The sequence below is a fragment of the Haliotis rufescens genome, unplaced genomic scaffold (assembly GCF_023055435.1).
Source record: "Haliotis rufescens isolate VD_foot unplaced genomic scaffold, xgHalRufe1.0.p SCAF_51, whole genome shotgun sequence".
NCBI classification, from domain to species: Eukaryota; Metazoa; Mollusca; class Gastropoda; order Lepetellida; family Haliotidae; genus Haliotis; species Haliotis rufescens.
The window spans coordinates 2368263-2387115 of NW_025964235.1; the positions used below are offsets into that span (position 1 = coordinate 2368263).

The 18853-nt window shown below is 46.0% G+C and overlaps 1 protein-coding gene across 3 annotated transcripts in view; it reads right to left on the bottom strand.

Annotated features, from left to right (window-relative positions):
* Positions 1-18853, bottom strand: part of LOC124127167 (muscle-specific protein 300 kDa-like) — a 270673-nt gene that overhangs the window by 234940 nt on the left and 16880 nt on the right. For all 3 annotated transcript variants that reach the window (XM_048384845.1, XM_048384846.1, XM_048384847.1), the window contains 2 exons: positions 8415-8476; positions 2745-2840 (listed from right to left, as the gene is read on the bottom strand). In XM_048384845.1, the coding sequence (XP_048240802.1) occupies positions 2745-2840; positions 8415-8476 (158 nt within the window). The remainder of the gene's footprint in view (positions 1-2744; positions 2841-8414; positions 8477-18853) is intronic.

Consider the following 18853-nt stretch of genomic DNA (forward strand, 5'->3'; position numbering starts at 1 on the left):
GGCCCAATGAGGGACACTGCCATCACACGGGTCCCTGTGGCCCAATGAGGGACACTGCCATCACACGGGTCCCTGTGGCCCAATGAGGGACACTGCCATCACACGGGTCCCTGTGGCCCAATGAGGGACACTGCCATCTACACACGTACTGCTCACCAGCACACGGGTCCCTGTGGCCCAATGAGGGACACTGCCATCACATGGGTCCCTGTGGCCCAATGAGGGACACTGCCATCTACACACGTACTGCTCACCAGCACACCGGTCCCTGTGGCCCAATGAGGGACACTGCCATCACACGGGTCCCTGTGGCCCAATGAGGGACACTGCCATCTACTCACATACTGCTCACCAACACACCGGTCCCTGTGGCCTAATGAGGGACACTGCCATCACACGGGTCCCTGTGGCCCAATGAGGGACACTGCCATCTACACACATACTGGCATCAGTCATGTTCCCAAGGGGGGTTAAGTGACTATAAAAGTCCAGTTTCCATCCTTGCCAAACTAGGCTGAAATCTATGCATATAACTATATCGACTTCCAGTTCGTAAACATGGATTTCAACGTGCAGATTTCGGTCGAGAATATGCAAATGATGTGTACCGTCAACTGGGCATTGACAGATATTTACAAATCTTTTCATGTTTTTAATCAAGGTGCTCATGTGATTTTATGCACTTCGAAGGATAAGACCTGCTTTATTACAATATAGATCTTGATCATCGATCAGATTATCTTGACTGGGCGCCACCATTTTATTTGAAGCAAATGAAAGTGATATGAGAGGTGGAATCTTATTGTCAGTATCCACTGGTGATGCTAAGATCAGCAGGGGTGGAAACTGGACTTTTACAGTCAGTTAACTCCCTTGACTCAGGAAGATGGTATCAGTAGGTCTAATCCTCCTGCTACACTCCAGCAGGAGTCCATGTACATACATGACGAATGGCCGGTCAACATATGATATCTTCACAGAGTGATATTTCAAGAACTTGAATTCATCTAGCTTATATTTCAATTGACTCTCTAATCCTGACTCGATATCAGGTCAAAACACATGGACTCCCAGTGCAAGTACAACTCATTACAGCATTGGAGGCAAACAGCCCTGAAGGGAGCTTGGTATAAAACCAACAGTTCACTCAGGTGTACAAGCCTTTCTTTGTACAGACCGAGCTGTGTACACTTACAATAAACACACCCTTACATGCCTGACAAGTTTCTGTAATCTGCTGTGAAATGCTACCCGTCATGGAGGGTCATTGTTGCACAGGTTCCCCCATTAGCAGACATGGAGACACATCTCGTCTGTAGGCATTAAATTTTCAGCTTAGTCAGTAAAAATGCCGCGAAACGTGTTTTCTGCATCATACTTAGTCAGCAAATTTGAAGGGTGTCCTAAAAGGTATAATATTTCATGAACAAGTGTATATAGAGATGCAGTAACATTTTCCTTGTACTGCAGCAGAATACATCTGCCCGAAGGAAACCAGAACTGTTGTGAGTCCATCACCCGAATACAAATTAAATACTCATTGTTATGTATGACATCTATGAGAATTTAGCATAATTACGATCAACATTACAACGATTAATTTACGCTAAGCTGTTTTTTATGGACATTTTACAGTAAGCTTTTCCGCAAATAATTTGACTCATTTTGTGTTTACAAAAGTTTTTAGTTGTTTTACGCTAAACAGTACCACTATCAGGGCCATCATGTAGTCAGACACTGAGACACATCTAGTCAAATGTACTACAGGACGCATCTAGTCAAATGTACTACAGGACACATCTAGTCAAATGTACTACAGGACACATCTAGTCAAATGTACTGCAGGACGCATCTAGTCAAATGTACTACAGGACACATCTAGTCAAATGTACTACAGGACACATCTAGTCAAATGTACTGCAGGACGCATCTAGTCAAATGTACTACAGGACACATCTAGTCAAATGTACTACAGGACACATCTAGTCAAATGTACTGCAGGACACATCTAGTCAAATGTACCGCAGGACACATCTAGTCAAATGTACTACAGGACACATCTAGTCAAATGTACTACAGGACGCATCTAGTCAAATGTACTGCAGGACACATCTAGTCAAATGTACTACAGGACACATCTAGTCAAATGTACTGCAGGACACATCTAGTCAAATGTACCGCAGGACACATCTAGTCAAATGTACTACAGGACACATCTAGTCAAATGTACTACAGGACGCATCTAGTCAAATGTACTGCAGGACACATCTAGTCAAATGTACTACAGGACACATCTAGTCAAATGTACTACAGGACACATCTAGTCAAATGTACTACAGGACGCATCTAGTCAAATGTACTGCAGGACACATCTAGTCAAATGTACTACAGGACACATCTAGTCAAATGTACTACAGGACACATCTAGTCAAATGTACTACAAGACACATCTAGTCAGTTGTATGACAAGACACTGAGACACTTCTTGTCAGATGTCTGCTGAATCAAGGTCACTCTGGATTTTGAGTAGAGGACAATACCAAGGTCTCACGATGCCTTGTGACAAGTATAACTGATCCTTTGGTGCTTAATGCGAGATATCTCGGCAGCATCTTGTGGTTTATGTTTCTCATCGTAGAACATTTCCCGTGCGCTTCATGCTGGTAAGCGTCGTGGTACACGACCCCGGGACATCTTGGTGCAGGTTCGCAGGAACCCGATGTTCACGTCTACTAAACACCTACCAGTTTCTCCCCTGATAGCACCTCCAGTAAAGACAGCAGCGCCACTCCATCTTTGATCTCTTCAAACAAGTTGTCAACTTTCAATGGCTGATCCCTCTGGAACAACAATAGTTGGCCATTCTAAGCATGACATGACGACAAGATTACAGGATGAGACATGTAGAAAGTCTACAGCATTCACAGATGCCATAAAGAAGTTTTGTTTCATAGGCATTTCTTGACAGATTAGACAACAGTTTAAGGAAAACAAGACTTTTATTCTGAGATGAGGAGTTGGTCCCTACAGTGGTTGAAGTCCCCCCAATAGCCCCTACAGTGGCTGAAGTCCATCAATAGCCCCTACAGTGGTTGAAGTCCCCCCAATAGCCCCTACAGTGGCTGAAGTCCCCCAATAGCCCCTACAGTGGCTGAAGTCCATCAATAGCCCCTACAGTGGCTGAAGTCCCCCAATAGCCCCTACAGTGGCTGAAGTCCCCCAATAGCCCCTACAGTGGATGAAGTCCATCAATAGCCCCTACAGTGGCTGAAGTCCATCAATAGCCCCTACAGTGGTTGAAGTCCCCCAATAGCCCCTACAGTGGCTGAAGTCCCCCAATAGCCCCTACAGTGGCTGAAGTCCACCAACAGCCCCTACAGTGGATGAAGTCCATCAATAGCCCCTACAGTGGCTGAAGTCCATCAATAGCCCCTACAGTGGCTGAAGTCCCCCAATAGCCCCTACAGTGGCTGAAGTCCATCAATAGCCCCTACAGTGGCTGAAGTCCATCAATAGCCCCTACAGTGGCTGAAGTCCCCCAATAGCCCCTACAGTGGCTGAAGTCCACCAATAGCCCCTACAGTGGATGAAGTCCACCAATAGCCCCTACAGTGGATGAAGTCCCACAATAGCCCCTACAGTGGCTGAAGTCCATCAATAGCACCTACATTGGCTGAAGTCCCCCAATAGCCCCTACAGTGGCTGAAGTCCCCCAATAGCCCCTACAGTGGATGAAGTCCACCAATAGCACCTACAGTGGCTGAAGTCCACCAATAGCCCCTACAGTGGATGAAGTCCCACAATAGCCCCTACAGTGGCTGAAGTCCCCCAATAGCCCCTACAGTGGCTGAAGTCCACCAATAGCCCCTACAGTGGATGAAGTCCACTAATAGCCCCTACAGTGGCTGAAGTCCCACAATAGCCTCTACAGTGGCTGAAGTCCCCCAATAGCCCCTACAGTGGCTGAAGTCCCCCAATAGCCCCTACAGTGGCTGAAGTCCATCAATAGCACCTACAGTGGCTGAAGTCCCCCAATAGCCCCTACAGTGGCTGAAGTCCACCATTGCCCCTACAGTGGCTGAAGTCCCCCAATAGCCTCTACAGTGGCTGAAGTCCCCCAATAGCATCTACAGTGGCTGAAGTCCCCCAATAGCATCTACAGTGGCTGAAGTCCCCCAATAGCATCTACAGTGGCTGAAGTCCCCCAATAGCCTCTACAGTGGCTGAAGTCCCCCAATAGCCCCTACAGTGGCTGACGTCCCCCAATAGCCCCTACAGTGGCTGAAGTCCATCAATAGCCCCTACATTGGCTGAAGTCCCCCAATAGCCCCTACAGTGGCTGAAGTCCATCAATAGCCCCTACAGTGGCTGAAGTCCCCCAATAGCCCCTACAGTGGCTGAAGTCCATCAATAGCCCCTACAGTGGCTGAAGTCCATCAATAGCCCCTACAGTGGCTGAAGTCCCCCAATAGCCCTTCAGTGGCTGAAGTCCCCCAATAGCCCCTACAGTTGATGAAGTCCCCCAATAATAGTCAAGGACCAACCTGTAGGTCCCGTGACCAAATCATGGAAACAAAGGTTTGAAAGTGTTTTTGAGCTTCCTGATGTATACTGAACAATTTTGACTTGGGCTGCCCGGTTGAAAATCCCGGGCATTTTGGGGAAGGGTCAACAAAGGTCAAACAGGGGTCAAAATTCAAAATTGTGTCAATATGCATATCAAATTACACGTCCAGTCATAGGGAACCTAGAAATATATAGTTTGTTATACTTCCGACCTTAAATGGGGGAGCTATGGCCAAAAACGTTGAAAGGTCAACGCACTTTTGGCAGTCGGTGAAATTCACAAACACAGTTAACATTGTCCGATAGTCATGATTTTAGTGTCTAATAATATGTTTTCTGACATGACAATTTCAACAAAGCAACTTTTAAAAGTAAAAAGGGTTACCTTGACCTTGAAAATCGAAAATGGTTGCCATGCTTCAGTAAAGTCATTGGAAACAGGATCCTTGGCCAATAACGCAGCATATTTCAGAATCCATTGTCCAGAAATGCTTCCTTGCCAATACAGTATTCACAGCCAGCACTGCCTCAATATCTGAGTGATGCCAGAGCAAACTGCTCTGTAGAATCGGACGCAGATTCTAGATTCAAGTAATAGTGAAAGTGATTCCGACTCTGCATCTAATCGGTATGACACAGAGTAGGATGATGAACTGTGCACTTAAGTAAGGTTAGAAAAGCATGACTGGACAATGGATTCTGAAATATGCTGCATTATTGGCCAAGGATCCTGTGACTTTGCTGAAGCATTACAATTCTTCATGCAGCCAACCATTTTCGATTTTCAAGGCCAAAGTAACCCTTTTTACTTTTAAAATCAGGAAACTCAAAAACACTTTCAAACCTTTCTTTTCATGATTTGGTCACAGGACCTACAGGTTGGTCTTCTAGTATAAGCCCTACAGTGGCTGAAGTCCATCAATAGCCTCTACAGTGGATGAAGTCCCCCAATAGCCCCTACAGTGGATGAAGTCCCCCAATAGCCCCTACAGTGGCTGAAGTCCATCAATAGCCCCTACAGTGGCTGAAGTCCCCCAATAGCCCCTACAGTGGCTGAAGTCCCCCAATAGCCTCTACAGTGGCTGAAGTCCCCCAATAGCACCTACAGTGGCTGAAGTCCATCAATAGCCTCTACAGTGGCTGAAGTCCATCAATAGCCCCTACAGTGGCTGAAGTCCCCCAATAGCCCCTACAGTGGCTGAAGTCCCCAATTGGCCCCTACAGTGGCTGAAGTCCCCCAATAGCCCCTACAGTGGCTGAAGTCCCCCAATAGCACCTACAGTGGCTGAAGTCCCCCAATAGCCCCTACAGTGGCTGAAGTCCATCAATAGCCTCTACAGTGGCTGAAGTCCATCAATAGCCTCTACAGTGGCTGAAGTCCCCCAATAGCCTCTACAGTGGCTGAAGTCCCCCAATAGCACCTACAGTGGCTGAAGTCCTACAGTGACTGGAGACCCCATATAGCTCCACAGTGACTGGAGACCCCATATAGCTCCACAGTGACTGGAGACCCCATATAGCTCCACAGTGACTGGAGACCCCATATAGCTCCACAGTGACTGGAGACCCCATATAGCTCCACAGTGACTGGAGACCCCATATAGCTCCACAGTGACTGGAGACCCCATATAGCTCCACAGTGACTGGAGACCCCATATAGCTCCACAGTGACTGGAGACCCCATATAGCTCCACAGTGACTGGAGACCCCATATAGCTCCACAGTGACTGGAGACCCCATATAGCTCCACAGTGACTGGAGACCCCATATTGCTCCACAGTGACTGGAGACCCCATATAGCTCCACAGTGACTGGAGACCCCATATAGCTCCACAGTGACTGGAGACCCCATATAGCTCCACAGTGACTGGAGACCCCATATTGCTCCACAGTGACTGGAGACCCCATATAGCTCCACAGTGACTGGAGACCCCATATAGCTCCACAGTGACTGGAGACCCCATATAGCTCCACAGTGACTGGAGACCCCATATAGCTCCACAGTGACTGGAGACCCCATATAGCTCCACAGTGACTGGAGACCCCATATAGCTCCACAGTGACTGGAGACCCCATATAGCTCCACAGTGACTGGAGACCCCATATAGCTCCACAGTGACTGGAGACCCCATATAGCTCCACAGTGACTGGAGACCCCATATAGCTCCACAGTGACTGGAGACCCCATATTGCTCCACAGTGACTGGAGACCCCATATAGCTCCACAGTGACTGGAGACCCCATATAGCTCCACAGTGACTGGAGACCCCATATTGCTCCACAGTGACTGGAGACCCCATATAGCTCCACAGTGACTGGAGACCCCATATAGCTCCACAGTGACTGGAGACCCCATATAGCTCCACAGTGACTGGAGACCCCATATAGCTCCACAGTGACTGGAGACCCCATATAGCTCCACAGTGACTGGAGACCCCATATAGCTCCACAGTGACTGGAGACCCCATATAGCTCCACAGTGACTGGAGACCCCATATAGCTCCACAGTGACTGGAGACCCCATATTGCTCCACAGTGACTGGAGACCCCATATAGCTCCACAGTGACTGGAGACCCCATATAGCTCCACAGTGACTGGAGACCCCATATTGCTCCACAGTGACTGGAGACCCCATATAGCTCCACAGTGACTGGAGACCCCATATAGCTCCACAGTGACTGGAGACCCCATATTGCTCCACAGTGACTGGAGACCCCATATAGCTCCACAGTGACTGGAGACCCCATATAGCTCCACAGTGACTGGAGACCCCATATTGCTCCACAGTGACTGGAGACCCCATATAGCTCCACAGTGACTGGAGACCCCATATAGCTCCACAGTGACTGGAGACCCCATATTGCTCCACAGTGACTGGAGACCCCATATAGCTCCACAGTGACTGGAGACCCCATATTGCTTTTACTATGACTGCAGACCCATCTCCCTCCTTCAGCACCATAAACCCTTGAAACTGCAGGACGGGAGGATGTGGATTGGCACAGGTGATCGACCCATGTGGCTACTTTTATGAATGGATGACTGACACTGAGTGATGAGATGAGTGAATAGACTCCTGACTGACTGGTGACCGAGGCTAACTATACCTGTGATTTATTCTGAACATATTCAAACCAACATCTACTCTCTGTTAAAGAGGCTTTCTTTCAGTCCCTACATCAATAAAAACCCTGGCCAATTTCTCCCAGAGAACTGTTGAGTGCCCAATCATCGGCAATCAATAACGTAATCCCGGGCTGCTAATTACAGTACAGGCCAGGTGAACGCGGCAATCCCAGCACAGGTATCACAGGATACAGAAACTGTTTCACTTATTCTACCTGAACTGACGACTTCCTAACACCATTGGTTTATCACTGATTTAAATCATTAGTGTCGAGATTGGGAAAGCTGTCAAATTAGTCTCATGACAAAAAGCATATCACTGACAAACTGGGAACACTGTAGGCAGGTATTTCATGGCATGTAGCTGCAGGGATCAATAAGTCATTTACATGGTATCAGGGTCTCTTACACGGTGGCGTGAACCTGTTCTAAGTCGACATTATGATGCAAACCATTAGAGATGATTACACATTGATGTCTCATAACATCAATAACTATTTTACCATGAAAAAATCAAACATGTAAAGAGCTAGTCTTCCAAAGAACATCCACAGTGATCAACTACAAAGTTAAGGAAGAGAATTTATGGATGTCAACTTCGGTATTATGAGGAACTAATTTGAAATTGAAATTGGGAGTACCTTTTATTTACCATATTTTAAGCATATTCAATGATTCAAATGATAAGGAACTCACTGAGGGTTTTTTCATTGTAACTCACCTGTCTGAGGTATGTGTTCATCCAGTTGGTGAAAGTCTTCTTCTGTACCCTCTCCTGCTCATCTGTAACAAAGAAGGATAACATCAGCATCACCAATGACATCACCCCTCAACATCAGCATCACCAATGACATCACCCCTCAACATCAGCATCACCCTTGACATCATCCCTCAACATCAGCATCACCAATGACATCACGCCTCAACATCAGCATCACCCATGACATCATCCCTCAACACCAGCATCACCAATGACATCACCACTCAACACCAGCATCACCAATGACATCACCCCTCAACATCAGCATCACCCTTGACCTCACGTCTCAACACCAGCATCACCCTTGACATCACCCCTCAACATCAGCATCACCCTTGACCTCACGTCTCAACACCAGCATCACCCTTGACATCACCCCTCAACATCAGCATCACCAATGACATCCTCCCTCAACATCAGCATCACCCTTGACATCCTCCCTCAACACCAGCATCACCCTTGACATCATACCTCAACATCAGCATCACCAATGACATCACCCCTCAACATCAGCATCACCCTTGACATCCTCCCTCAACACCAGCATCACCCTTGACATCACCCCTCAACATCAGCATCACCCTTGACATCACCCCTCAACACCAGCATCACCCTTGACATCATACCTCAACATCAGCATCACCCTTGACATCACGTCTCAACACCAGCATCACCCTCGACATCATCCCTCAACATCAGCAACACCCTTGACATCATCCCTCAACATCAGCATCACCCTTGACATCCTCCCTCAACATCAGCATCACCAATGACATCATCCCTCAACATCAGCATCACCCTTGACATCATCCCTCAACATCAGCATCACCCTTGACATCATCCCTCAACACCAGCATCACCCTTGACATCACCCCTCAACACCAGCATCACCCTTGACATCACCCCTCAACACCAGCATCACCCTTGACATCACCCCTCAACACCAGCATCACCCTTGACATCATCCCTCAACAGCAGCATCACCCTTGACATCACCCCTCAACACCAGCATCACCCTTGACATCACCCCTCAACATCAGCATCGCTCTTGACATCACCCCTCAACACCAGCATCACCCTTGACATCACCCCTCACCATCAGCATCGCCCTTGACATCACCCCTCAACATCAGCATTACCCTTGACATCATCCCTCAACACCAGCATCACCCTTGACATCACCCCTCAACATCAGCATCACCCTTGACATCACCCCTCAACACCAGCATCACCCTTGACATCACCTCTCAACATCAGCATCACCCTTGACATCACCCCTCAACATCAGCATCACCCTTGACATCATCCCTCAACACCAGCATCACGTCTCAACACCAGCATCACCCTTGACATCATCCCTCAACATCAGCATCGCCCTTGACATCACCCCTCAACATCAGCATCACCCTTGACATCACCCCTCAACATCAGCATCACCAATGACATCACCCCTCAACATCAGCATCACCCTTGACATCACCCCTCAACATCAGCATCACCCTTGACATCACCCCTCAACATCAGCATCACCCTTGACATCACGTCTCAACACCAGCATCTGTCAATCGACTGCTTTCACTTCAAACTTGATTCACATTGGGAAATGTGACAATGCTTCAGAGATAATATTTAACATTACAAACATTCCATGAACTCTGAATCGTCCCCATGTATGGAGGTGAATGTAAATTAATGTAAATTGTGTGATTCAAGCAACTGCTGTAACATCTGTGCAACCCCAGAGCTGCCGGTGGTCAACAGTGTGAGGAACACTCCTTGCTACTACACCAGAAAGCTTCCAGTTCTTGTTCTTGGAGGTCACCCATCCCTTCATATTCAGCAGCCATCTTGACCACACAATCCCCATCTTCATTCACTCTTAATACTATACTGACACACTTTGAAAGTGCATATTCATTTTTTTGTAATATCTGGCACTATGGCCACAAAAGTGAAAATAAGTTGTTCTGGGTATTTAAGCATGAGGCAATCAAACACAGCGATGTCGTTGTACAGGTTCAAATCTCATTCAATGTGTACTGCAAAAATCATTTTCTCATCATTCATTTCAAGTTAAGTTGATTCTGTGTTTTCAGTGTGTTTCAGTACACCTACACACTGAAAAAAAGTCACAATGGCCCAACTTCTAAAAAAACCCAGGTCACCCTGACCCAACTACTGTAAACAGGTCACCATGACCAAACAACTAAAATGATGGGATGCAATGAGGTTGGGTGAGAAGGCAGGGAAACAACAAGTACCATCACATCTTTTGGTCCACTGGAACACTGAGGCGGTCGACCCAGCTACTGACTACAGGGGATGTAATGACAATGACTGACAAGGACTGACAAGGACTGACAATGACTGTCAAGGACTGACATGGATTGACAAGGACTGACAAGGAATATCAAGGACTGACACGCATTGACACGCATTGACAAGGACTGACGAGGACTGACGAGGACTGACGAGGACTGACAATGACTGACGAGGACTGACGAGGACTTAAAAGGATAACCCAAAACACAGACCCAGTGCAACACAGTATATGTGCAATATGTACACTGAGTGGTTTTCTATGTTGAAAACATCTGGTTTATCCACGACAACAGGCAGGGCAGGTGCCAAAACAATGGCTGCAGTGCGTTCACACACCTAAACATTACTTGCAACAAAAGCACAAACAAATCTCAATCTTGAAATTCACGGAACTATAAGGAATTCCATGCAGGTGGCCTGAATCATGCATCGACCTTTTAACAATGCCCGATGTAAGGTCCAGCCTGGCCCACCAGGTCTCCACCTGACCGCGGTGTCGTAACGTGGGGTCGCCGATGTAGCAGCTATCTCCCACGAAGACAAGACAACATGTTGTAAGACCCACCTGAATCTGTGTGCATGGTGTGAGGCTAGAGTTGGGGTACAGACACCATCACGTCAGTGTAGAAGTTGTGTGTGTTTCCTCTGCCTCCACAGATGTCAGTGGGTATGTGTTTACACTTGGCTATAGATAGACCAGCTTGGGATGCCGAGGAGGGGTGGAGGAGCACTGCTTCCATACAACATGTTCTCCCAATGCTCGTCACAACCTGATGCAAACCTCTAAATGAGGGGCCAAACAAAACCTGTATGGTGTGGAGTCCGGGAGTATTTACTCCGCAAACATTACATGAATCTGTGAGCAGGTCTCCATCATAAAGGCTGGGGATAGTGATGGAGACAGAGGTCGTACACACAGTTTTAACAGCTCCTGGCCCTCGGACTTGAAACAACTGGATTACACCCTTCTACAGGTAATCTCTTTACTTAATCCTGAGACCCCTTCAAGAATATTGTCATTCAGTTACAAAAGCTCATTAACAACCTTTCTGTGAACATTAACATGAAACCTGGAGGACACTTTCATACCAGATCCACCAAACCTTTATTGTACTACTGTTACCCTCCTCTCTCAATGGGAGGTGAGAGGTCACCTGCCGGTGGGGGTAGTGGTGATACAACTGGGGAGATAGGGAGGCATGAAATCAGAAAGCAGGGTTGTGTGTGTGTATTTTGTCAATAAATCATAGACAGCAGTTAAAGAGGCATCACGTTACCCTAGCCCTGTAGGTGAGCCTACTGCTGCAGGCAGGTCTGAGAACACAGCCCTGTCTGACAGAGGCAACAATGGATGCAACAATGGATGCAGCTTCTGTCTGATTCCGGTATTTGCACAGCAGTTGTAGATAAAACTCCACCCTACACCGAAATGTCAAATGTTGTGAATCATGCACCACGTTTCTATGGAAACCGATCACACCCACAACTTAATACCTTGCTGATGTGGTACTGACCATGCTGAGGTGAGCTGCGCTCTAAACACGGCACATGACACGTCAATAGTGTGCATTACAAGTAAACATGGCACATGACACATGACCCAATAGTGGGCATTACAAGTAAACAGCACATGACACAATAGTGTGCATTACAAGTAAACATGGCACATGACACGTCAATAGTGTGCATTACAAGTAAACACAGCACATGACACAATAGCATGCATTACAAGTAAACATGAAACATGGCACATGACACGTCAATAGTGTGCATTACAACTACAAGTAAACATGGCACATGGCACATAACACGTCAATAGTGTGCATTACTAGTATTGTCGGATCATAGGTTTTCGGACATACATTTTCGGATGACCATGTTTATTGCTATTACTCACGCTATAACAGGGGGTGTAGCATCACACAGACATTTTAAATAATCAGATGATGGCTTGTCTTTAAGAGAAAGTTGTCTCTTATAAGTGAATGTGATGTTTTACAGTCGTTCATGTGATGAGAGAGAAATCTATGAATGTTTCTTAAGCGTCCGAAAATCCATAACACGGGTATAAACACAGCATGTAAGTCGTCACTGGTGTGCACAACAAGTAAACACAGCACATGACTTGTCACTGGAGCACATTACAAGTAAACATGGCATGTGACTTGTCACTGGAGCACATTACAAGTAAACATGGCATGTGACTTGTCACTGGAGCACATCAACAGTAAACATGGCATGTGACTTGTCACTAGAGCACATCAACAGTAAACATGGCATGTGACTTGTCACTGAAGCACATCACAAGTAAACATGGCATGTGACTTGTCACTGGAGCACATTACAAGTAAACATGGCATGTGACTTGTAACTAGAGCACATTACAAGTAAACATGGCATGTGACTTGTCACTGGAGCACATTACAAGTATACATGGCATGTGACTTGTCACTGGAGCACATCACAAGTAAACATGGCATGTGACTTGTCACTGGAGCACATCACAAGTAAACATGGCATGTGACTTGTCACTGGTGCACATCAACAGTAAACATGACATGTGACTTGTCACTGGTGCACATCACAAGTAAACATGGCATGTGACTTGTCACTGGTGCACATCACAAGTAAACATGGCATGTGACTTGTCACTGGTGCACATTACAAGTAAACATGGCATGTGACTTGTCACTGGAGCACATCACAAGTAAAAATGGTATGTGACTTGTCACTGGAGCACATTACAAGTATACATGGCATGTGACTTGTCACTGGTGCACATCACAAGTTAACATGGCATGTGACTTGTCACTGGAGCACATTACAAGTAAACATGGCATGTGACTTGTCACTGGAGCACATCACAAGTAAACATGGCATGTGACTTGTCACTGGAGCACATCACAAGTATACATGGCATGTGACTTGTCACTGGAGCACATCACAAGTAAACATGGTATGTGACTTGTCACTGGAGCACATCACAAGTATACATGGCATGTGACTTGTCACTGGAGCACATTACAAGTATACATGGCATGTGACTTGTCACTGGTGCACATTACAAGTAAACATGGCATGTGACTTGTCACTGGAGCACATTACAAGTATACATGGCATGTGACTTGTCACTGGAGCACATTACAAGTAAACATGGCATGTGACTTGTCACTGGAGCACATCACAAGTAAACATGGCATGTGACTTGTCACTGGTGCACTTCAACAGTAAACATGGCATGTGACTTGTCACTGGTGCACATCACAAGTAAACATGGCATGTGACTTGTCACTGGTGCACATTACAAGTAAACATGGCATGTGACTTGTCACTGGTGCACATCACAAGTAAACATGGCATGTGACTTGTCACTGGTGCACATCACAAGTAAACATGGCATGTGACTTGTCACTGGTGCACATCACAAGTAAACATGACATGTGACTTGTCACTGGTGCACATCACAAGTAAACATGACATGTGACTTGTCACTGGAGCACATTACAAGTAAACATGGCATGTGACTTGTCACTGGTGCACATCACAAGTAAACATGGCATGTGACTTGTCACTGGAGCACATTACAAGTAAACATGGCATGTGACTTTTCACTGGTGCACATCACAAGTAAACATGGCATGTGACTTGTCACTGGTGCACATCACAAGTATACATGACATGTGACTTGTCACTGGAGCACATTACAAGTAAACATGGCATGTGACTTTTCACTGGTGCACATCACAAGTAAACATGGCATGTGACTTGTCACTGGAGCACATTACAAGTAAAAATGGTATGTGACTTGTCACTGAAGCACATCCAGCAGGATTTCTCCTAGGACACATAAACAAATCATCACTGATACTGTCAATGAAAACAGGCCCGCGATGCCCATAAAAGGCCCACCTTGCCGCCAGTCAATCCAGGCCTACAGAGCCTGGGTCTAAGATAATTAATCCATTCATGGGACTCCAGCCTGGCTGTCTTCACAGACAATGTGGGCATATTGATTCTCAGACAAAGCAGCATCCCAACTTGGGACACTTTTGAGCGACTAGGCAGATAGAGAACTTTTCACTGTTGCCTGAAAGCTGAATGATTGACAACATCTCAACTCCATATTCCTTCAGCAACTAGATGTTCCTGAACATGACCCGGTTCCATACTTTCCTAACTGACTTCCTGAGGTCATCAGTTTCCTCATACATGTTGTGCTACATGTTGTACTACATGTTGTACTACATGTTGTACTACTCATGGGGAAAACACGCAGCAATTTTCAAATGTGAATTACTGATGTTGCTTGACTTCTGACCATCAGTATCAATGTGTAGAATTGTCAAGGATGGCAAATTATTAGGGGGATAAATATCCCAGTCTACTGAAGCCAGTATATCAGTTACTAAAGCTGGTTTGTTGCTATTTACAGAGTATTTTGTTCCGCTCACTTAGTAACATAGTAATTATATGTTTGTCCCCAGTGTTCAGCGCCATGTTCATTGCTTGCAAATAGGTTGTCAGGACCAACTACTGATACCAAACCCACAGGAAAATAGGAATTATTATTTGTCAATATGTTGCCTTGATGCAATATACATCAGCCTTCTGTTGAGATAAATATACCTCTTAGGCAGAGGCCAATAAAATATGAATGATTGGATCAACAGATGCAGATAAGGGGATAAAAAATATGTCTATCACTGGCCCGGAACTACTCATGCACGGCAGCGTGTGTGTCTCAGTCACCTGCCTCCGCAACATCGACCCACACGGGTCAGTGATGTGCATCCAGGCGGAACCACCCTCAACTAACATGCGCACTCAGCATTGAGAAGAAACACATCAATCATCACCATGACAACGTATTGGTCTATAGAGGATGTCTCCATGGTAACCTCATATATTTCTAAAACATTCTGTGACATTGTGAGGATCATGGAAACTCCAGATCACCTGAATGTTTGGTTCCAGCTGAGTGCCCTTAAACTTGAAGGGAACATAAGCCGATATAAAGGGAATATAATCCATATGACCTACATTTCCCACTGTGACCTGGACATCTTAAATGAAGAAGCACCTGCCACCTCAGTTGCCTTGATTTACCACTGATGTAGGCAGCTCCCTAACTATGCATGCAGTTGAGAGAGAGAGAGAGAGAGAGAGAGAGAGGAGAGAGGAGAGAGAGAGGAGAGAGAGAGAGAGAGAGAGAGAGAGAGAGAGAGAGAATTGTTGACTGATGGAGCATTACAATTAGAGGAATTAGATAATTTCTCATAACACCATTCACATTCCTCAAATATTAGTATTATGGTTATAAGGGACGTAGTCAAATAACATGTGCAAACTGTTAATTACAGCGTGTGATTGCTAACTCCCAGCTACACACAGACACAAGGTGATGTAACCGCACAACTGTAAATACGGCCTAACACTACAGCACAGTGTGTTCAACACTTTCATTACCTGTACAAATATTAGTCAAGCATGCAGTAATGACCCATGAATGTGTGGTTGTTTGTGCCATATTGATGTCACATTCAAGAGCTCATTAATGTTGGCTGTTATTGACATAAGCCCCCTGTTTACACAACACCCAGCATAACAGAGCCGGTTCATCGGCTCTCACCTTTCAGGTAATCCACAGGTAATCCTACTCAAAGCATCGTTAGTGATTAGATACCTGTCATCACTGTCAATAGTCTTGTTTAGTGAGAGGCATAGCTGATCATATTTCACCCTGACAATCACCAGAACACGAGCAAGGTGATCACAACAATGAACGAATAGAATAGAGCTTTTACGAACATCAGCACTTCTTCAGGTGCTCATCGTGGACAACTACCCAACTAACAGGTGATTAAGTCGAGTAGTAATAAACAGGCATTTGTTGAAGAGAATCTCCCGACAACATGGCTGCATGTCAATCACACTGCAGTGATTTCAGAGGTCATACAGAATAGGTTGCCTTCAGATACTCATATATTAAAACAATGTCTTCAGAGGGAATGAACAAACATTAGACAATCATCAGTATGGAGCTGGAGCCTTCTAGAAAATAAACAATGTGTGTCGGTACAGGGGACACCATAGACACTTGGTATACCATTCAGAACATAGGTGTGATGCCTCCTCAAAGGAAGCTGGATGGATAATTACCTCACCCAACCTCACCACACCAATGAAGTAGGAAGCGTACAGCTTTCACTTCCTACTTCCTACAGTCCCGAGTCTCATACAGGGACACACAACATGTAGGGGGACACTGGCAGGGCTTTACGTGGGCAGGCAGGACTAGGCAATACTTGAGACAACCCTGCCTGGAGGAAACTAAACATGCCTAATTGCTACAACATGAAAGAAGTTTACAAACCGTGGTGAAAGTAGTTCCGATTATGTGTGAGTGAGTGAGAGAGTAAGTGAAGGAAAAAGTGAGTGAGTGAGTGAAGCAGGGAGGCACACAGAGAGAGACGGGTGGATGGTCAATGTGATTCTGATAAGCAGGGGTCTGGTATACATGGTATACCCAACACTCTGTACCACATGGCCAATGATGTTCATGGACATTTATCTGAGTGCCACCAATAGCCTGATTAAATAGAGTGGTGGACGTGGAGCCCCCCCCCCCGTGTACAATATGTGGCTGCCTGCAGGGGTGTGGCTGGTACTGCAGAGCTGTTCCAAGGATCAGTGTGTAGGGGGACTTACAGACTCTCCTTGTCAGATTATCCACACATATCTGTGTCAACATAACCATTTAGAATTGCTTTATGATACCCAAAGTTTAACTTGTTGGGCAGACAACAGGGCTGAACAGGAACCTGCCGGGACTGTGTAGTAACATCATGTCAATATGCCCTCCACTGTTTGGGTAACGCCGCACTCAGCAACATTCCAGCTATATGACGATGGTCGGTAAATAATTAAGTTTGGACCAGACAATCCTGTGATTGACATCATGATCATCAATTTGCGCAATTGGAATACAATGACACGTATCAACTAAGTCAGCGAGCCTGACCACCAGATCCCGTTAGTCGCCTCTTACGACAAGCAAAGTCGCCTTTCACAGCAAGCAAGACCTATGATTGCTCATGGGACAGTGTCCTTCATGGCAGCAGTCACAGGTCAAAGGTCAGTTTCACAACAAGATCTTATGAAGACAATACCACAGTTCACCTCATTACATCGGCAAATCAAGCAATTTAAAGCTTATGTCATTTCAGACTTAATGCCACAGGGCCATGATAACACAGGCAGCCATGATAACACAGGCGGTCAACTCAGTTATAATTGACTAATTAGTCATGAGCAGCTAATCACTTGGAACACCGATCATTACGTAAGAGAAATCTGGCGTCTATGTTCAGGAGGACATGATAAACTGGTGATGGTGAACAACCAGAGACGAAGGTTGGACTGGTCTGGGATTTATTGCTGGCAGTCCCAGACAACTGAAAAGTGTCCCCAAGTCGTAAAGTTTGGGTAATATCAGGTTGTGGTCCACCACTGACTGCACGGCGACACGCCACGACCCCCTGCACTGTGTTCCATGGCAACCAGATCTGCAACACAGACAACCCACCTTCACAGGCTGTCACGGTGGCAGTGCAGAATTAACACAGTGTGATTGATGCACTCACACTTAATCACTTCTGCATATTTTCACCACCTTGATTCAAACAGTAATACTTATAGTTTGTGTCCCTTTTGACCTTCCATAGCCCTGTCACTACACAGGTGACACATGTGCCCTATGCCTCCCGACAACACACAAGTAATGGCACCTAGCATCATAATAACAAATAACAACGTCTACCATAATGTCATCAGGCATTTAGAAGCTGGGGTATTAATGAAGACAGGACTGACTTACAGACTGAAAGTCATGATCAAAACCTGTGTTCAGTATCTCCAATAGATACCTCCCCCTCCCCCCTCCCCCTCCCCCTCCCCCACCACTCACAGCCCATGCATATGTGTATTGTGTCAGTGACCAGGATGAGTACGTCCTGCTGATGTCGCTGCTGCATGGCACTGTGTCATTAAATGCCTGCTGCAGTTTTTAATGATCAGAT